Source organism: Scyliorhinus torazame, chromosome 22, assembly GCF_047496885.1.
Source record: "Scyliorhinus torazame isolate Kashiwa2021f chromosome 22, sScyTor2.1, whole genome shotgun sequence".
In the NCBI taxonomy this organism is placed as follows: Eukaryota; Metazoa; Chordata; class Chondrichthyes; order Carcharhiniformes; family Scyliorhinidae; genus Scyliorhinus; species Scyliorhinus torazame.
Genome location: NC_092728.1, coordinates 91,070,157 through 91,091,928, shown reverse-complemented (window position 1 = coordinate 91,091,928; position 21,772 = coordinate 91,070,157). Strand labels below are relative to the sequence as shown.

The window sequence follows — 21,772 nt, the reverse complement described above, 5'->3', positions numbered from 1 at the left end:
TCGGTCCGTCGGCCCATATCTGAAGGTTGTGCCTTTAAGCAGAAGACTCAGTTAAAATAGCCTACTTGCCAGGAGACTGTTCCCAGGTTTAGTATTTTGGAATGGAGAAGCTAGACTGTTCGGTGACGAGTGGATCTTCAGAACCAGCTTTGGAAGGACTTGGTTCGATTGGTTAACTGAAAACCGGTGGGTTGGCCAAGGACAGTGTTCTGCCTGACAATGGTCAGTGGTTGGTTCCTGCATGATGCGTTCTGAGAGAACTTAGCAGAAGTGTTTTAGACCTTGGCAGTGAAAAGAACTCTCTCGCTCCTGTTTCCTGAAGTGAAAGACTGCTCTATTGCTCTGAGAGCAGTGAATGTCTGGCATATTCTTTGCTGTAAGCCTGAAATGATGCTGAGTCTGCAGAGAAGGTAGATAACCTTGCAAGAGAAAATCATCTCAAATCTAGAAGGAAGAAGTACCAAAATGAAAACCTGAACTCCAGAAAGACATTGGCTGGAAGTCATCCCAGTGCATCAAAGATCCTTATACTTTTATTTTTATTTATATTTTCTTTCCCTTTTCACCACCCTTCCCCCTTTTGTTGTTTGTCTGTATGTGTGTATAGAGAGGGGAGTAGTGGGCTGACTGGAGGGCCAGCAGTAGGCGGAGGCTAGGGAGAGATTCACAAAGGTATCGTGGGCAAAAAGACAAAGGGAATTAAATGGTGGTGGTCATGGCTAAGAAGGGTGCTGATAGTGGCACATTAAGAGATCAGAATGTGTTAATGGCAGAACAAAGGTAAGCAGTGTGTCAAAGAACAGATGGCACTAGTGGGTTGGAGATGGGTGAAGAGAACACGGAAAGGGAAAAACAAATTGATGGAAGAAAAGAAAAGAAATTGGTGGACATAAAAATTGAGTGAAGGTGGAGTAGAGACTTCAGCCTGAAATTATTGAACTCAGTGTTAAGTCTGGAAAGCTGTAATGTGCCCAACAGAAGATAAAGTGCTGTTCCTCCAGTTTGCATTGGCCTTCACTGGACATTGCAGCAGGCCAAGAATGAATACATGTGGACATGAGAGCAGGATGGTGAGTTGACATGGCAAGTGATAGGAAAGTCTGAGTTCTGCATGCGGATGGACCGAAGATGTTCTGCAGACACTCAGTCTGCGCTTAGTCTCTACAATTCTAATTCTAATTATTATTATGTAGAGTAGACTGCATTGGGAACAGCAAATGTAATAGACCAGATAGAAGGAGGTGCGCGTGAAGTGTTGTTTCACCTGGAACGAGTGTTGCCTTTGGATGGTGAGCAGGGAGGAGGTAAAGGGGCACCTTCTGCGATTGCATGGGAAGCTGCCATGGGTGAGATGTTGGGGCTGATGGAGGCGTGGAACAGGATATACCAGAGGGAACAGACTCTGCGGAATGCTGACAGAGTGAGGGGAAGATGTGTTTGGTGGTGGCATCATGCTGGAGTTGGCAGACCTGGCGGAGAATGATCCTTTGAATGTGGAGGCTGGTGGGGTGAAAAATGAGGACAAGGGGGACTGTACCCTTGTTCTGGGATAGAGGATAAGGGGTGAGTGCAGAGGTGCGGGAGATGGTTTGCACACGGGAATATAGCTCAGACGGAAAGAAACAGTATTAAGAGTAAATGGAATAAACTGGCAATTAGATGAAGCTAGATTCTGTACCATTATCTTCACAATAGCGTTCTCTAAAGTGTATCTGAAGGCATTGGAAAGAGTTACTATCATTTGGTTGATTTTTGTCTTCACGACCTAGGAATTATGCATCACCTGGATAGAAATCAGAAAGGAAAATCTGGTGGTGAGAATTGCAAATTCTGAGTCATCTAATTTCCTTTCCTGTCAATGTCCAGTTCCTACTTAACACCTACCAGAGAGTAGCATAGTTAAATTCAAGAAGCTACCATGTAAGTGGTCATTTTGTGGTGCACAATATTAATGGGGTAATACTTTATTCACATAAAACGTCATAATTATATGTAGCTTTCAATATAAATACCCTGGTCTTGTTTAGTATGTTTCACAAACATAGTTTGATCATTTTAAACACAGGCTGATCATTTTAAATATATTAATAATAATAATAACCTTTTACTGTCACAAGTATGAAGCTTCTGTGAAAAGCCCCTAGTCGCCACATTCAGTATTACATTCAGAAATTACACTCTCTCTGTTGTCATGTTACTTTAGGGAGTCAATATATCAATGATTAGGTAGTATTTTATCTCAACTTATCTTCTTTAACAGGCCCAAGTAAAAGATGTTTTGGGATATCCAATAGGAAATACCGCTGTTACCCTTTCTGCAGAAGCAGTTTTTGAAGGTGGCACAACGGAACAGATTGCAGAAGATTTGAGTAGAAGAAAGCAGACCAGAAAAGACGATGGAACAGTATTGTTCGTCATCAATATTCCAGCTGATATTCAACAGTTAAAATTTGAGGTTGGTGGAGAAAAACAGAATATCCCAGTCAGGATCAACATATTGTACAGTGTATGATGTGGCAATTAGATTAATAAAGGTGATTTGACATATTTTAAGCAATGCTGAAAACATGTAGGGCATGATCTAACGGAAACGTTTCTAAGTGCTGTAGCGAGTGGGAACAGGCGGGTGTTTCCAGATGGCCAACCGTGCAAGGACATCAGCGGCATCCAACGTTAATTAGGGCACTTAATGATTTCATGGACTTCACGTCGGAAAAGACTGTCCTGCCAGCTGATTGGCCTGGACCATGCTCGGCAGTTCCCTGCTAATGAGGGGGAGCAACACTTAAAGCGATCCTGCAGAGCAAACCCCAGACAGCACGCAGCCATGCCACTGAGCAGACCAGCCGACGATTCGGAGATGGTGGAGTCCAGAAGAAATACCCTACTCACCTGAGGGAGTCTGAGGCTCAGCCTCAGGGCAGTTAGTGCCGCCTGGGTGGTAGTGACAGCGGCTGTCAGCTCGGAGAGTGTCACCAGGAAGATCGCCACCCAGTGTTGCAAGAAATCCAACGATCTCCAGTGGGCCGCACAGGTGAGTTGGCATTGGCCCCCTGGCACCAGTCCCACATGCCACTCCTCCTCACCAGCCCTGCAGTTGGCACCGCAATCCCCCCAGCACAATACTGTGCCCTAGCACACCCTGGCACCCACCTACGCACCCCACCCATGTCCAGTGTACCCATGCCTCACCCCACATGAGGAAGCAGGCCCTGGAGGCTGAGGGGATGGCCAAGGTCACCGTCATCAAGATTGGCTTGTGCCACAGAGGTGAGTATCCATCGGCCTCCACCCAGATGACCCGTCACACGTGTTGTTTATGCCAGACAGAATGATCTTTTCCACCACTGTCCACATGTCCATACCCCCACAGGATCTCCATCAGATGGTGGCGGCCCATCCGAGGTGAGTGGGGCCCCCTGGGTGAGTGGGCCCCCTCCCCCCAAGGGAACACCTTGGAGGAGAGTTCCGAGGACACCACTATCGAGGCAACAGCTGTCATCCCCATCTTCCACCAGTGCAGAGACGCACACCTCAGTGGGTGAAAGTTGTGGGCAGGCTTCAGGGGCACAATCTGGTGAGCATCACACAGTTGCTGATGTATATCAGCAGGAACATCCATTAGGAGGACAGCAGTCGGTGGTCTGCTGGATCTCAGGACCCGGCTGGGTCCCAGTCAGATGTTGAGCCCCTGGACCAGGTTATCCCAGAGCTGATGCTGACGCTTCGGTGCGGCCGTGATATTCAGAGGGGATGTCAATGACACTCAAGCGGATTAATAGCCGATTGGAGGAGTGCAAGACCAGAATGGTCGGGGCATCGGAACCACATTTTATGCAGTCCTATACACCGCTCAATGACAGCCCTGGTGTCCACATGAGCGCCGTTGTATTGGGTTCTGCATTGGGTCATAGAATTCCTACAGCACTGAGCCCCATACTGGCATCAGGACCAGTACCCTTAGCCAGGACCAAGGTACCCTTAACCCCCTAGAGCCATCCACTCATCCTGGGGTGTCCTTCGAAGATGCCAGGGATCTCCGACTGTCCTAGGATGTAGCTATTGTGCCCACTCCCTTGGAAGCGTGCACGCACGTAAGGGAGTGGAAGCCCTTCCTGTTAACGGAGGGCGTTTCCGGACCGCTTGGTGCATGCAGGGTGACTATTACTCCCTGAACCTGGCATCCCGACGATAGCAGAGGATCCTGCTGTCCCGGCATCTTGGTGGGCTTGGTCCAGGTCAAAGTTATATAGTCAGCTGCCCGGGCAAATAGGGCATTCGTAACTTGCACTTGTGGGTTGTGGGTTGGGACATGCCGCGCAAGTCCCTACTTGAGCCCTGGAATGAACCCGAGGTTCAGGGCTGTAGTGGCCTTGATGACCACCAGGAGCGGGTATCTTCCTCCTCCACGTAATGCCAGATACGCAAGGACATGGCAAAAGTGCCTCAGGGTCCCCATGTTGAGGTGGAGCCTCCTGCAGGACATGCTGTCTGACATGTCTTCAAATGGCCAGCAACGCCTGCACACCTTGGGCTGTCGCTGGAGTCCCATTCTGGGTCCCTCCCTGATTTGGACACTAAGGGCAATTTATCATGGCCAATCCACCTAACCTGCACATCTTTGGACTGTGGGAGGAAACCGGAGCACCCGGAGGAAACCCACGCACACACAGGGAGGATGTGCAGACTCCACACAGACAGTGACCCAAGTCGGAATCGAACCTGGGACCCTGGAGCTGTGAAGCAATTGTGCTATCCACAATGCTACCGTGCTGCCCAAAATATCATCCGTACTTTGATATCTGTAAGAAATATTTATTGGAGAAGCTGTGAGACCGGCAATTGGTTATGGCTTCCACCCTGTTACCCTGTGGCCGCCCACACCCTTACATTCCCTGTCATCTCGCAGGCTGCCAGCCAACGACCAGCTTGTGCTGAGGATCCGTGCCCTGTACATGCACTCCCCCGGCTACAGGGGCCCTTGAGCACCAAGCCATGGACTCTGGGTCCCAGACCCCCACCGGAACTGGGACTGGCTCCGAGAACCTCCCCACCGATTCACACACACACACTTTCTGGTCACAGGGGTGTCCCCAGTGCTGCAGCCCAGCTCTAGCGTGTATGGTTGTTGGCTGCTGCACCTTAGGTTGTGCAACCTCCAGTGTTCAGGCAATGTGTCCAGGCCGCAAAGTCTGATTGGATGCCAGGCAATAACACCCACCTGCAACATGGCACATCTAGCCACCAAATCTACCAAAGCTGTCGTGATCTACCGGCCTCACGGGATCTACTAGACTCCATAGGGGGGCCTCAGCCAGGCACTGTTTAATCCGGTATAACAGGCGGAATGGCACCCAGGGGTTCTCCCAAGCCATCAGATGCCCCTGGGTTTTCAGGGATAGGGCAGGATGGCCCCCTGGCTCTCCGCCTGGAACTGGCAGTGCCAAGGTGCCTGAGTCACACCACAAAGCCGACAGGAGAACTCTCAGGGTGGCAGGGCAGCACTGACAAAGGTCAGGGCCTGAGGAGAGCCATGCCCATGAAAGGAGGGTGAATGGAGGTATGAAAGGTGGGGAGGGGGGGATGCAGGGGAGGTAAGTAAGGGCCTCTGGGAGGTTGGGGGTGGAAGTTGAAGGGTGAGGGTCCTGGAAGGGTAGGTGCTGTAAAGAGTGTGTGGGTGGGGGGTGCTGCTGAAGAAGGGGGCCCTTAGGGACCCCACAGCCGGGTGTCCTTACTTGGGAGTGTGGTAATCACCACTGTTGTACATATTAGAAGATGTGTGGTAAGACCCTGTACTACAGGTACGGGGTAGTCCCTGCCTGCTGGCTCCGCCCAGTAGGCGGAGTATAAATATGTGTGCTCCCTATACAGCAGCCATTACGCTAGCTGCTGTAGGAGGCCACACATCTTAGAGTAATAAAGCCTCAGTTGTATTCAACTCTCCTCTCTGTGCAATTGATCGTGCATCAATTTATTACTCTTAAGATTTTCAGAAGATGGACCTCCGCATCAAGCCGGATTGCCTGCAGCTGGATCCGCAATCAAGCGACGCCAAAAAGGACTTTCAACACTGGCTAGCTTGTTTCGAAGCTTACATCAGGTCTGCACCAGACCCAATCCCGGAAGCTCAGAAGATCCAGATACACGTACTCTTTACTTGCAGTCAACTCACTGGTGAGTCCGTAGAAGATTTCTGACGTGATTTAATTCCCCTGGTCAGAGACTGTGACTGTCAGGCCGTCACGGCCACGGAACATTCGGACCTCCTCATGCGGGACGCTTTCGTTACGGGGATAGGGTCAGACCTCATACGCCAGCGACTTTTAGAGGGGGCCACGCTCGACCTCGCAGCAACAAAACAACTGGCGCTATCGATGACGGTCGCCTCGCGCAATATTCAGGCCTACACCCCCAGACGCGCGGCCCACCTCTCCTACACATCGAGAACTCCGCAGACGGCCGCCCCACCGAGGGCCTCATCCAGCCAATACGTCTGTGCCACGCGCCAGCCAGCCAACCCCGGAGGCCCCCGATGTTACTTCTGCGGGCAACAGAAACACCCCCGCCAACGCTGCCCGGCCCGCACCGCCCTTTGCAAGGCCTGCGGCAAGAAGGGGCACTTCGCTGCGGTGTGCCAGGCCCGCTCAGTCGCCGCTATTGCCCCGACCCCCCCTCGCGTACGGACAATGGGTGGCCGCCATTTTCACCTCCCCGGACCACGCGCGGCCAGTGGGCGCCGCCATCTTCTCCCCCTCAGACCACGTGCGGCCAGTGGGCGCCGCCATCTTTTTCAACCCCCGCCACGTGTGGCTCATGGGTGCCGCCATCTTGTCCACCCCAAGATCATCAAGCGCCGCCATCTTGTCTTCCCCACAGCACATGGGCACAACCATTGTTCCAGGACCCGTGCCCACCGGACACCCCATCGTTCGACACCAGCGACGACCAGCCATGACTCGCCTCGGTCACGATCGACCAGTCTCGCCCGCACAATCTAGCCACCGCCTCGACACACGTGAAGATCGATGGGCACGAGACCTCTTACCTGCTGGACTCCGGGAGCACCGAAAGCTTCATCTATCCAGATATGGTAAGGCGCTGCTCCCTTGTGGTACACCCCGCCAATCAAAGAATCTCCCTGGCCTCCGGATCCCACTCCGTGGCGATCTGGGGGTACTGTATAGTCACACTCACGGTCCAGGGCGTAGAATTCAGCAGCTTCCTCCTCAACCTCCTCCCTAATCTCTGCGCTGCCCTGCTACTCGGCCTGGACTTCCAGTGTAACCTGTTGCTCTTTTTAACCTTAGTCTATTTGCTCTGTTTACGTCAGCTTTGCTCATGAGTCGGCAGGTATCTTTATGATACCGCCACGTGGTTCAAGTTCAGGTTATGATTAATAATACAGCACACCGCTTAGTAAGGATTAAAACAACCGTCATTTATTATATACAACAAGCAATATTAATACACTAATACTACTTTCTATATAACAAACCTATCACTACTGGCCAATACTTAACTTAGGAAGAGCCCACCAGGTCAGGGAAACAAATGGCTTGTCCAATCAGATCTGGCCCGCGGGATTCAAAAGGCTGCTACAGGTCGGTGGCTAGGTGTCTCTACCGGATAGCGATCGCTGGATTCAAACTTACTGTTGCCGGTTGCTGTTCTTGCGAAGGTCTCGAGCAGGCGAAGAGGAGAGAGAGAGATCTAAACTTGGACCCTCACTTTTATAGGGCCCAGGGGCTTCCCGCCTCCCGGGGCGGCCCTTGACCCTGAGTCCCAAGTGATTGGATTTGTCCCCAATCCCTGGGGTCGATGTGTCCAATGGTGAGGCAATTCCTCGATCGGGGGGTGGTCGTTCACCTGTCTTTGTTTCGGCCACTGCAGGCGCAGACAGGTCAGGCCCGGTATTCAATTGCTAATATGTTGCAATTGTCCCCGGGGCTAGCCGATTTAACTGCAGATGTCTGGATAGATGGGCTGCAAACAGTCCTGACTGTAACTGCAAATACCTGGGTTGATGGGCTGTTGATAGCCCTGAGTATCGATCTGGGCTAACTTCCCCAGAGCCAAATATGCAATACTGTCTGCAGCTGCCTGCTTGTGTCTCGTTAGCTGCTTTTCCCAGCAGTCTTTCGGGTTAGCCATTTCAAACTGGGTTTTGGCCAGATTAATCGGAACGCAGCCATTTTATGTGGCTACAAACCTCCTGAGCCTTACCTTGAAATTCGGCGGGCCCCTACCACCCCTTACTGTGTACGGCCTCGCGACCCTAAAGGTCGACCCACCTTCCCTATTCGCAAACCTAACCCCGGATTGCAAACCCGCCGCCACCTGGAGCAGACGGTACAGCACCCAGGACAGGACATTCATCAGGTGCGAGGTCCAGCGGCTGCTTCGGGAAGGCATCATCGAGGCCAGCAACAGCCCCTGGAGAGCCCAAGTGGTAGTGGTGAAAACTGAGGAGAAACACTGAATGGTTGTGGTCTACAGCCAGACCATCAATAGGTACACGCAGCTCGACGCGTACCCCCACCCATGCATATCTGATATGGTCAATCAGATTGCACAGTACCGGGTCTTCTCAACTCTAGACCTCAAATCCGCCTACCACCAGCTCCCCATCCGTAAGGCCCATACACTTCTGCCTTCGAGGCAGATGGCCGCCTCTACCATTTTCTCAGGGTTCCCTTTGGTGTCACCATTCGGTCTTCCAAAGGGAGATGGACCGAATGGTCGACCGGTACGGGTTGTGGGCCACCTTTCTGTACCTAGACAATGTCACCATCTGCGGCCACGATCAGCAGGACTACAATGCCAACCTTGCAAAATTTCTCCACACCGCCACTCTCCTAAACCTCACCTATAACAAGGAGAAGTGCGTATTCAGCACAAACCGCTCAGCCATCCTCGGCTATGTGGTCCAGAACAGAGTTCTGAGGCCCGATCCCGACCGCATGCGCCCCCTCATGGAGCTCCCCCTTCCCCACTGCCCCAAGGCCCTCAAACGCTCCCTGGGGTTCTTTTCATACTACGCCCAGTGGGTCCCAAACTATGTGGACAAGCCCGCCCACTCATCCAGTCCACCCTTTGCCCCCAGACGGCCGAGGCTCAACAGGCCTTCGCCCGTATCAGAGCCGATATCGCCAAGGCCGCAATGCACGCAGTAGACGAGCGCTGCCCTTTCAAGTGAAGAGCGACGCATCAGACGTCGCCCAAGCCACCACGCTCAATCAGGCAGGCAGGCCCATGGTATTCTTTTCCCGCACCCTTCATGCCTCTAAAATTTGGCACTCCTCCGTCGAAAAAGAGGCCCAAGCCATTGTTGAAGCTGTGCGGCATTGGAGGCATTACCTGGCTGGCAGGAGATTCACTATCCTCACTGACCAACGGTTGGTAGCCTTCATGTTTAATAACACGCAGCGGGGTAAGATAAAAAATGATAAAATATTGAGGTGGCGGATCAAGCTCTCCACCTACAAGATTTCGTATCGCCCCGGCAAGCTCAACGAGCCCCCAGATGCCCTATCCCGAGGTACATGTGCCAGCGCACAAGTAGACCGACTCCGGACCCTGCACGACGACCTTTGTCACCCAGGAGTCACACGGTTGTACCATTTCATAAAGGCCCGCAATCTGCCCTACTCCGTCGAGGGAGTCAGGGCAATCACCAGGGACTGCCAGGTAATCTGCCCTACTCCGTCGAGGGAGTCAGGGCAATCACCAGGGACTGCCAGGTCTGTGCGGAGTGCAAACTGCACTTCTACCAGCCGGACCACGCGTGCCTGGTGAAGGCCTCCCGCCCCTTTGAACGCCTCAACGTGGATTTCAAAGGGCCCCTTCCCTCCACCGACCGTAACACGTATTTCCTCAGTGTGTTCGATGAATACTCCAGATTCCCCTTCGCCATCCCATGCCCCGACATGACGACTGTCACCGTCATCAAAGCCCTCAACACAATCCTCGCTCTATTCGGCTTCCCCGCCTACATCCACTGTGACAGGGGATCCTCATTCATGAGTGATGAGCTGCATCAGTTCCTGCTCAGCAGGGGTATCGCCTCCAGCAGGATGACCAGCTATAACCCCCGGGGAAACGGGCAGGTGGAGAGGGAGAACAGGACGGTCTGGAGGGCCGTCCAACTGGCCCTATGGTCCAGAAATCTCCCGGCTTCCCCCTGGCAGGAGGTCCTCCCTGATGCACTGCACTCCATTCGGTCGCTATTATGCACCGCCATTAACGACACACCCCATGAACGTCTCTTTGCCTTCCCCAGGAAGTCCACATCCGGGATGTCGCTCCCGACTTGGCTCGCAGCTCCAGGACCCGTACTCCTCCGTAGGCACATCCGACTCCACAAGGCGGACCTGTTGGTTGAAAGGGTGCAACTACTCCACGCTAACCCCCAGTATGCCTACGTAGCATACCCCGACGGCCGCCAGGATACTGTCCCCCTCAGGGACCTGGCACCAGCAGGTTCCACACACACACACACCCCTCCGGCCCGGCTCCACCCCCCCCTCCCCCGGCGCACCCAGCAGCAACCCCCCCCAGGACCATCCGTCCTCCCCCTGCCCACGCCCGAGGATGAAGAGGATTTCGGCACGCTCCCAGAGTCACCGAGGACCAGACCAATACCGGAATCGCTGCCACCACTGCGTCGCTCCCAACACCACATCAAGGCCCCGGACCGGCTAAATCTATAATTGGTTCGGGACTATCAAACCACCTTGTACTGGACTTCAGAAAGAAATGTTTTTTTTTGCTTCTATATATTAACCTTGCTATGTATGTAGTTCTCCACCACCCCTGCCGGGCTCTATTTTAACAGGGGGTGAATGTGGCAATCACCACTGTTGTGCATATTAAAAGATGTGTGGTAAGACCCAGTACTACAGGTCCCTGCCTGCTGGCTCCGCCCAGTAGGCAGAGTATAAATATGTGTGCTCCTTATACAGCAGCCATTTCGCCAGCTGCTATAGGAGACCACACATCTTAGAGTAATAAAGCCTCAGTTGTATTCAACTCTCGTCTGTGTGCAATTGACCGTGCATCAGGGAGGGGGTGGGTTAATGCCTAACGTGTGTGCGGGTGACATTGCCTGTCGCTGTGGGGTGTGTGGGAATTCAAGCTCACTTAGAGATCAGGGCACCCTTTCAAAATGGTGACCCTTTCTTGGAGGAGCCAGTCTGGCCAGTGAGTTCAGCTCCCCAGTGATGAAAATAATTCTAAGTGCACGAAAGAACAGCCCCGCTGTGTCCGAAAGGCATGGTGAGTTGGAGTTTGGGAGGCAGGGGTTGCACCGAGGGTTCCAGAAATCTGACGCCAATTTTAAATGGCATCTGTTCCGGTGGCAGAGCTCCTCAGTGCAGAAAACGAGGTTATGTTCGGCCTCAGCTGCGCCTTCCCACTGACCACAGCCCCTAGCCCCTGCCTGTCTGCCCCACCGAACACCCATATCTCCCACTGACCACTGGCTGTCCGGCTGAAGCTATTGCTAATAGGAATTGGCAATCGTAGTTAAGTGAGCACTTCACAACTCCCAAGATGATTTCCATGGGTAGGGGTGCTATGCAGCAAGGGAGTTATTGCCTAACATCCCAATCAGACGTGATGCCTGGAAATTGGGTTGGTACCTGGGACTTCGATGTTGTGGCCATTTCGGAGACATGGATAGAGCAGGAACAGGAATGGTTGTTGCAGGTGCCGGGGTTTAGATATTTCAGTAAGCTCAGGGAAGGTGGTAAAAGAGGTGGAGGGGTGGCATTGTTAGTCAAGGACAGTTTTACGGTGGCAGAAAGGACGTTTGATGAGGATTCGTCTACTGAGGTAGCATGGGCTGAGGTTAGAAACAGGAAAGGAGAGGTCACCCTGTTAGGGGTTTTCTCTTGGCCTCCGAAAAGTTCCAGAGATGTAGAGGAAAGGATTGCAAAGATGATTCTGGATAGGAGCGAAAGCAACAGGGTAGTTGTTATGGGGGACTTTAACTTTCCAAATATTGACTGGAAACGCTATAGTTCGAGTACTTTAGATGGGTCCGTTTTTGTCCAATGTGTGCAGGAGGGTTTCCTGACACAGTATATAGATAGGCCAACGAGAGGCGAGGCCATATTGGATTTGGTACTGGGTAATGAACCAGGACAGGTGTTAGATTTGGAGGTAGGTGAGCATTTTGGTGATAGTGACCACAATTCGATTACGTTTACTTTAGTGATGGAAAGGGATAGGTATATACAGCAGGGCAAGAGTTATATCTGGGGGAAAGGAAATTATGATGCGATGAGGCAAGACTTAGGATGCATCGGATGGAGAGGAAAATTGCAGGGGGTGGGCACAATGGAAATGTGGAGCTTGTTCAAGGAACAGCTACTGCGTGTCCTTGATAAGTATGTACCAGTCAGGCAGGGAGGAAGTGGTCGAGCAAGGGAACCGTGGTTTACTAAAGCAGTCGAAACACTTGTCAAGAGGAAGAAGGAGGCTTATGTAAAGATGAGACATGAAGGTTCAGTTAGGGAGCTCGAGAGTTACAAGTTAGCTAGGAAGGACCTAAAGAGAGAGCTAAGAAGAGCCAGGAGGGGACATGAGAAGTCTTTGGCAGGTAGGATCAAGGATAACCCGAAAGCTTTCTATAGATATGTCAGGAATAAACGAATTACTAGGGTAAGAGTAGGGACAGTCAAGGACAGTAGTGGGAAGTTGTACTTGGAGTCCTAGGAGATAGGAGAGGTGCGAAATGAATATTTTTCATCAGTATTCACACAGGAAAAAGACAATGTTGTCGAGGAGAATACTGAGATTCAGGCTACTAGACTAGAAGGGCTTGAGGTTCATAAGGAGGAGGTGTTAGCAATTCTGGAAAGTGTGAAAATAGATAGGTCCCCTGGGCCGAATGGGATTTATCCTAGGATTCTCTGGGAAGCCAGGGAGGAGATTGCTGAGCCTTTGGATTTGATCTTTAAGTCATCTTTGTCTACAGGAATAGTGGCAGAAGACTGGAGGATAGCAAATGTTGTCCCCTTGTTCAAGAAGGGGAGTAGAGACAACCCCGGTAACTATAGACCAGTGAGCCTTACTTCTGTTGTGGGCAAAATCTTGGAAAGGTTTATAAGAGATAGGATGTATAATCAGCTGGAAAGGAATAATTTGATTCGAGATAGTCAACACGGTTTTGTGAAGAGTAGGTCGTGCCTCACAAACCTTATTGAGTTCTTTGAGAAGGTGACCAAACAGGTGGATGAGGGTAAGCAGTTGATGTGGTGTATGTGGATTTCAGTAAAGCGTTTGATAAGGTTCCCCACGGTAGGCTACTGCAGAAAATACGGAGGCATGGGATTCAGGGTGGTTTAGCAGTTTGGATCAGAAATTGGCTAGCTGGAAGGAGACAAAGGGTGGTGCTTGATGGGAAATGTTCAGACTGGAGTCCAGTTACTAGTGGTGTACCACAAGAATCTGTTTTGGGGCCACTGCTGTTTGTCATTTTTATAAATGACCTGGAGGAGGGCGTAGAAGGATGGGTGAGTAAATTTGCAGATGACACTAAAGTCGGTGGAGTTGTGGACAGTGCAGACTGATGTTGCAAGTTACAGAGGGACATAGATAAGCTGCAGCGCTGGGCTGAGAGGTAGTAAATGAAGTTTAATACAGAAAAGTGTGAGGTGATTCATTTTGGAAGGAATAACAGGAAGACAGAGTACTGGGCTAATGGTAAGATTCTTGGCAGTGTGGATGAGCAGAGAGATCTCGGTGTCCATGTACATAGATCCCTGAAAGTTGTCACCCAGGTTGAGAGGGTTGTTAAGAAGGCTTAAGGTGTGTTAGCTTTTATTGGTAGAGGGATTGAGTTTCGGAGCCATGAGGTCATGTTGCAGCTGTACAAAACTCTGGTGCGGCCGCATTTGGAGTATTGCATGCAATTCTGGTCGCCGTATTATAGGAAGGATGTGGAAGCATTGGAAAGGGTGCAGAGGAGATTTACCAGAATGTTGCCTGGTATGGAGGGAAGATCTTATGTGGAAAGGCTGAGGGACTTGAGGCTGTTTTCGTTAGAGAGAAGAAGGTTAAGAGGTGACTTAATTGAGGCATACAAGATGATCAGAGGATTGGATAGGGTGGACAGTGAGAGCCTTTTTCCTCGGATGGTGATGTCCAGCACGAGGGGACATAGCTTTAAATTGAGGGGAGATAGATATAAGACAGATGTCAGAGGTAGGTTCTTTACTCAGAGAGTAGTAAGGGCGTGGAATGCCCTGCCTGCAACGGTAGTGGACTTGCCAACACTAAGGGCATTCAAATGGTCATTGGATAGACATATGGACAATAAGGGAATAGTGTAGATGGGCTTTAGAGTGGTTTCACAGGTCGGTGCAACATCGAGGGCCGAAGGGCCTGTACTGCGTTGTAATGTTCTATGTTGTATGTTCTAATTGTGCCTGGACACTGCGGAAGGCAGTACCATGGACACAGCAGGCAACATCTGAACACCAGGGTCCGGGTCACTCTGTTACAGCGACCAGAAGGTGGGTGTGTGCACCAGGGATGGGACTAGTACATGATCCAGGTAATGTTACGTGCGGGTGTCTGGAGTACAGGATGTGAAGTTCGGTGACCAGGGGATGGGATACGTGAGCAGGGTTTGCCGGATGGCAGAAGATATGGGAGGTGGGTGGGGGACGGTCTGGGATGCAATGGGTGAATGAAGGGTTCCGGGGTCGAAGACACTGCTGGTTGTCAGTCTCATACCCTCTCCTAATCATTACAGGGCATGGATGATACTTTGGACCCAGTGGAAGCTGTCCTCATGGTGCTGCTGGCAGGCCAGGCAGCCAGACATCGGAGAAGGCGGTGGCAGCAGTGTCGTCAGAGGCTTGAGGTGGCAGCCCATGTGCAGGGCCCTGCCTGACATTCTGAGAACCCGGCCGCCCAACATGCCAAAGTGGGACCCAGGGGCCAGCGACGGCCCAAGGTGTACAGGCATCGCTGGTCTTTCAAACAGATGGCGTACAGTTTGTGCTGCAGGAGACTCCGCCTCAACAAGGGGATGGTACGGCACCTGTGCTATGGCCTTGTGGACTTGGCATCACGTGGAGGAGGAGGATGCCCACTCCCGGTGACCGTCAAGGTCACTGCAGCCCTGCACTTTTACGCCTCAGGATCATTCCAGGGCTCGAGCAGGGAGTTGTGTGGCATCTCACAAGCTACAGCTCACAAGTGCATCTGTGAGGTCATGGATGCCCTGGTCTGACAGCATCTATGGAGAGAGAAGGGAGCTAATGTTTCGAGTCTGAATATTGTTTTTGTATCAGTTTCCAGCATCCGAAGTAATTTGCTTACATGAACATGGACCAGGCCCAATGAGATGCCCGGGCAACAGGATTCTCCCCCATTGCCGGGATGCCCCAGGTTCAGAGGGTAATAGTTTGCACGCATGTCGCCTTGTGCTCACTGGACTGTCTGGGAATGCCCCACATCAACTGGAAGGGGTTCCACTCCCTGAACATCCAGCTCGTGTGCGACCATGAAGATCATGCAAGTGTGTGCATCTTCCCAAGAAGTGTGCAGACAGCTACATCCTGGGGCAGTCAGACATTCCAATGCCTCGACCACTCTGGTGGTGCACTGCAGTACACCCACGGATGATCGCCCGCTTTGTGGTGGTCTGCTATGCCCTCCACAATCTGGCACAGCATCGAGATGACAAGCTGGAGGTGGTGATGGAGGGACATCTGGTCACCTTAGAGGAGGAAGATGGCGCGGAGGCACCGGACCAGGAGGGACTGGGACCTGGGGAGGACCCGCAGTACCAGTTGGAGGCTAGAAGACCCGCATTGCGGATGAAATTGCCAAAGGCGTCATATTTCTCGAGTGCAACTTTTCTTAATGCTGTACATATGTGGCCCTGTCTGCCCCAGACCCCCGTTGGTGCTGCCCCACCTCCCCACCCAACACCTCCCCCTCATCACAACCTCCCCCCCCTTAACCCCAACCTCCTCCCCCTTGCCCTCTCACTGATCCTCGACCTACTTAGTCTTTCATGCCCTGTAGATGGGGCTAGGTGCGTCCCCAGGACCCACATCCGATGTGGAGGCAGCCTGCTGCCTACTGTGTCCGTGGCCTTCGATACCCCTGGCGGGTGTCTGCTGAGGGCCCTGGGGCAGGAGGGCTCCGGCACCCTTGCCCCACTGTGCTGACTCTGAGAGGCGCCATTGTCTGATGGCAACCATCACCACGCCGTATGGTGGCTCTGAATTGACACCCAGCACCTCCTCCTCACGGACTCTGCCCATATGGCCCAGGAGTTCACCTCGGGATGGAGTGGCAGCTGGAACGAGCCCTGGCTGCTGCTCTGTCATCTGGCTCTGCCAGCTCTGGCAGCTCCACAATGTCTGCAGCATGGTGTTGATGCCTTTGGTCACTGGGACATGATCTGGAGTGCCCTGGCAATGCCCACTTGAGACTGGGACATGCTACGCGGCGCCTTGGCTATGCCCACCTGAGATTGGGATATGCTCCGTAGCACCTCATTAAGGTCCACGTGGGACTGGGACACATCCCCCAGTGACTGGGACGTGCTGTTAAGACGCTCAGCCATGGCCGTCACCATCTGAGCCACGCTTTGGACACCTCCACTCATGCTGCAACATCATGCAACTGGGTCTCCACTGCGGCCTCCACCGTAGCAGTGCTGGCCTCTGTGCCGTGCATTGCTGACACTATCTCCTGCGTCCATTGCCTCTGGGACTCCTCCAATCGGTTACGGACCTGCAGGAGCATTGCCGACATCCTCCTCTGAATATCACGGCCGCACCTTAGCGTCTGCACCAACTCCGGTTAAACCTTGCCCAAAGCCTCAGCATCTAACTGGGACCCAGCTGTGTCCAGGGATCCTGAGTGCGGTGGGGGTGGGGGGGGGGGGGGGGGGGTGGGGGGGGGAGAGGAGATAGGGAGCATGGGGGGGGCGATAAGGAGTATGGGGAGGGGAGTTTGGGGGTTGGCGGCGTGAGCGGCTGTGCTGGGCATGGGCGGGCCGGGGCACAGAACGGGGCTGGGTGGGGGGCAGTACCAGGTGAATGTTCATGGGTTGGTCTGGCTAGCGGGCAGGGCCGGTGCCAGGAGATCGGTGCCAACCCAGCCAAGTGGCCCGGTGGAGATCACGTCCTTCCTACGACACTGGTGCCGGTCCTCCTGGTGACACTCTCCGAGCTGACGGTCACTGCCACTTCCGAGCAGGCGGCAGTAGCTGCCCTGTGGCTGACCCTCCGAGCCCGTCGGGGGAAACAGGGCACCCCGTCTGGTCTCAACCACATCAACAATCTGACCAGGTCGGCATCCCCAAATCGTGGGGCTGGTCTCCTCGGTGGCATGGCTGCGAGATGTGTGGGGTTGACTATGCAGAGGGGTTTAAGTGCTCCTCTCCATTGTTAGCAGAGATTGGCGACCGCGAGGGTTCCAGCAAATCAGCCGGTGGGATAATCATTTGTGGCATGAAGCCAGTGGGACGTTGTTAAATTGACAAATTAACGTTTTATGGTGGTGACAGCCTCGCTGGGCTGAGCATCGAGAATCTCGCAGCAGTTCCTGCTTGCTACCACACTAAGAAACATTTCCATTAAATCGCGCCCTAACTGTTGGCTAAATCGGTGAAATACATCCCAGGGCCCCAAAAAGTGACGAAAAGTGTGGTTAGATAGTAGCGGGGAACTCACTGGCAGAGCTTGCGGGAAACTCCCAACAAAACCTGCCAATGACACTTAGAAACTTCTCCGTTCGACCGCACCGATAAATTTTAACGGACGTTGCATCTCTGACATAGTTTTCCACCTGCTGTGGAATGAATGCTGGCTGATTTTAACTGGACCTTACAGGAGCAGCCCTTTGGATTTCGGCGGCAGCGGTGCGCAGGGGCCTTCTTGGAGGTGAGTAGTTAGTTTAAAAGCACTTACCTTTACAGGAGCAGCCCATTGGATTTCGGCGGGAACCGGAAGTTCGACCTCTGGCAAGTCCCCCCCCCCCCCCCCAATAAATTCTGGTGGAGAGGAAACCCGAGACACTACACGTGTAGTGTCTCCCACCCACCCTCCTCCTCTAACCTAATAATAAGACCCATTGGTGTAAGGTAAGTGCCATATTATATTATATATTATTAGCATTGTGCAGGCCAAGGATTGGAGGTGGAGGAGCAGTCTCTGTCAGCGAGAGAACCTGAGAACATCTCAGAAGGTAAGCAAGTGATTTTTACTTTTATACCTTTTTTCAAATTGTGTGTGTCGGGGGGGACAGAAAAGCTGTGACCTGAGTGGCTGGTTGGGATTCTAACCTAATTTTTTTTTTTGACTATTTGGGAACTAATTAAACATAATAACTTAATTATAATTTAGAGGATATCTAAGCCAGAGATCGGAGGATATTATAGTTAGCTATCGCATTTCTATTAGAAATCTAGTGCTAGGAAACAGATAGTTGACAGTAACTTTGTAATTTAAAAAAAAAAGTATTTATTAAAAAAAAAAAGACAAATTTTAATTTTAATTAATTGACGCAATGTCAGTTAGAGGGGTGCTGTGCTCTGACTGTGAGATGTGGCAGGTCCGGGAGGCTTCCAGCGTCCTGGATGGCTTCATCTGCAGAAAGTGCACCCAACTGCAGCTCCTCACAGACCGCATGGTTCGGTTGGAGCAGCAATTGGATGCACTTAGGAGCATGCAGGTGGCGGAAAGCGTCATAGATCGCAGTTATGTAAGTGTGGTCACACCCAAGGTGCAGGCAGAGAAATGGGTGACCACCAGAAAGGGCAGGCAGTCAGTGCAGGAATCCCCTGTGGTTGTCCCCCTCTCGAACAGATATACCCCTTTGGATGCTGTCGGGGGGGATAGCCTATCAGGGGAAAACAGCAGCAGCCAGAGCAGTGGCACCACGGCTGGCTCTGATGTTCAGAAGGGAGGGTCAAAGCGCAGAAGAGTAATAGTTATAGGGGACTCTATAGTCAGGGGAACAGATAGGCGCTTCTGTGGACGTGAAAGAGACTCCAGGATGGTATGTTGCCTCCCTGGTGCCAGGGTCCAGGATGTCTCCAAACGGGTAGAGGGAATCCTGAAGGGGGAGGGCAAACAGGTAGAGGTCGTTGTACATATTGGTACTAACGACATAGGCAGGAAGAGGCATGAGGTCCTGCAGCAGGAGTTCAGGGAGCTAGGCAGAAAGTTAAAAGACAGGACCTCGAGGGTTGTAATCTCGGGATTACTCCCTGTGCCACGTGCCAGTGAGGCTAGAAATAGGAAGATAGAGCAGACAAACACGTGGCTAAACAGCTGGTGTAGGAGGGAGGGTTTCGGTTATCTGGACCACTGGGAGCTCTTCCGGGGCAGGTGTGACCTGTATAAGATGGACGGGTTGCATCTAAACCGGAGAGGCATAAATATCCTGGCCGCGAGATTTGCTAGTGTCACACGGGAGGGTTTAAACTAGTATGGCAGGGGGGTGGGCACGGGAGCAATAGGTCAGAAGGTGAGAGCGTTGAGGGAGAACTAGGGAATATGGACAGTGTGGCTCTGAGGCAGAGCAGACGGGGAGAAGTTGCTGAACACAGCGGGTCTGGTGGCCTGAAGTGCATATGTTTTAATGCAAGGAGCATTACGGGTAAGGCAGATGAACTTAGAGCTTGGATTACTACTTGGAACTATGATGTTGTTGCCATTACAGAGACCTGGTTGAGGGAAGGGCAGGATTGGCAGCTAAACGTTCCAGGTTTTAGATGTTTCAGGCGGGATAGAGGGGGATGTAAAAGGGGAGGCGGAGTTGCGCTACTTGTTCAGGAGAGTATCACAGCTATACAGCGAGAGGACACCTCAGAGGGCAGTGAGGCTATATGGGTAGAGATCAGGAATAAGAAGGGTGCAGTCACAATGTTGGGGGTATACTACAGGCCTCCCAACAGCCAGCGGGAGATAGAGGAGCAGATAGGTAGACAGATTTTGGAAAAGAGTAAAAACAACAGGGTTGTGGTGATGGGAGACTTCAACTTCCCCAATATTGACTGGGACTCACTTAGTGCCAGGGGCTTAGACGGGGCAGAGTTTGTAAGGAGCATCCAGGAGGGCTTCTTAAAACAATATGTAAACAGTCCAACTAGGGAAGAGGCGGTACTGGACCTGGTATTGGGGAATGAGCCCGGCCAGGTGGTAGATGTTTCAGTAGGGGAGCATTTCGGTAACAGTGACCACAATTCAGTAAGTTTTAAAGTACTAGTGGACAAGGATAAGAGTGGTCCGAGGATGAATGTGCTAAATTGGGGGAAGGCTAATTATAACAATATTAGGCGGGAACTGAAGAGCATAGATTGGGGGCGGATGTTTGAGGGCAAATCAACATCTGACATGTGGGAGGCTTTCAAGTGTCAGTTGATAGGAATACAGGACAGGCATGTTCCTGTGAGGAAGAAAGACAAATACGGCAATTTTCGGGAACCTTGGATGACGAATGATATTGTAGGCCTCGTCAAAAAGAAAAAGGAGGCATTTGTCAGGGCTAAAAGGCTGGGAACAGACGAAGCCTGTGTGGCATATAAGGAAAGTAGGAAGGAACTTAAGCAGGGAGTCAGGAGGGCTAGAAGGGGTCATGAAAAGTCATTGGCAAATAGGGTTAAGGAAAATCCCAAGGCTTTTTACACTTACATAAAAAGCAAGAGGGTAGCCAGGGAAAGGGTTGGCCCACTGAAGGATAGGCAAGGGAATCTATGTGTGGAGCCAGAGGAAATGGGCGAGGTACTAAATGAATACTTTGCATCAGTATTCACCAAAGAGAAGGAATTGGTAGATGTTGAGTCTGGAGAAGGGGGTGTAGATAGCCTGGGTCACATTGTGATCCAAAAAGACGAGGTGTTGGGTGTCTTAAAAAATATTAAGGTAGATAAGTCCCCAGGGCCGGATGGGATCTACCCCAGAATACTGAAGGAGGCTGGAGAGGAAATTGCTGAGGCCTTGACAGAAATCTTTGGATCCTCGCTGTCTTCAGGGGATGTCCCGGAGGACTGGAGAATAGCCAATGTTGTTCCTCTGTTTAAGAAGGGTGGCAGGGATAATCCCGGGAACTACAGGCCGGTGAGCCTTACTTCAGTGGTAGGGAAATTACTGGAGAGAATTCTTCGAGACAGGATCTACTCCCATTTGGAAGCAAATGGACGTATTAGTGAGAGGCAGCACGGTTTTGTGAAGGGGAGGTCGTGTCTCACTAACTTGATAGAGTTTTTCGAGGAGGTCACTAAGATGATTGATGCAGGTAGGGCAGTAGATGTTGTCTATATGGACTTCAGTAAGGCCTTTGACAAGGTCCCTCATGGTAGACTAGTACAAAAGGTGGAGTCACACGGGATCAGGGGTGAACTGGCAAGGTGGATACAGAACTGGCTAGGCCATAGAAGGCAGAGGGTAGCAATGGAGGGATGCTTTTCTAATTGGAGGGCTGTGACCAGTGGTGTTCCACAGGGATCAGTGCTGGGACCTTTGCTCTTTGTAGTATATATAAATGATTTGGAGGAAAATGTAACTGGTCTGATTAGTAAGTTTGCAGACGACACAAAGGTTGGTGGAATTGCGGATAGCGATGAGGACTGTCTGAGGATACAGCAGGATTTAGATTGTCTGGAGACTTGGGCGGAGAGATGGCAGATGGAGTTTAACCTGGACAAATGTGAGGTAATGCATTTTGGAAGGGCTAATGCAGGTAGGGAATATACGGTGAATGGTAGAACCCTCAAGAGTATTGAAAGTCAAAGAGA

The 21,772-nt window shown here is 51.8% G+C and overlaps 1 protein-coding gene across 3 annotated transcripts in view; it reads left to right on the top strand.

Moving 5' to 3' along the window:
* c5 (complement component 5) overlaps positions 1-21,772 on the top strand; it is a 223,942-nt gene that overhangs the window by 52,592 nt on the left and 149,578 nt on the right. For all 3 annotated transcript variants that reach the window (XM_072488563.1, XM_072488561.1, XM_072488562.1), the window contains exon 11: positions 2,261-2,455. In XM_072488563.1, the coding sequence (XP_072344664.1) occupies positions 2,261-2,455 (195 nt within the window). The remainder of the gene's footprint in view (positions 1-2,260; positions 2,456-21,772) is intronic.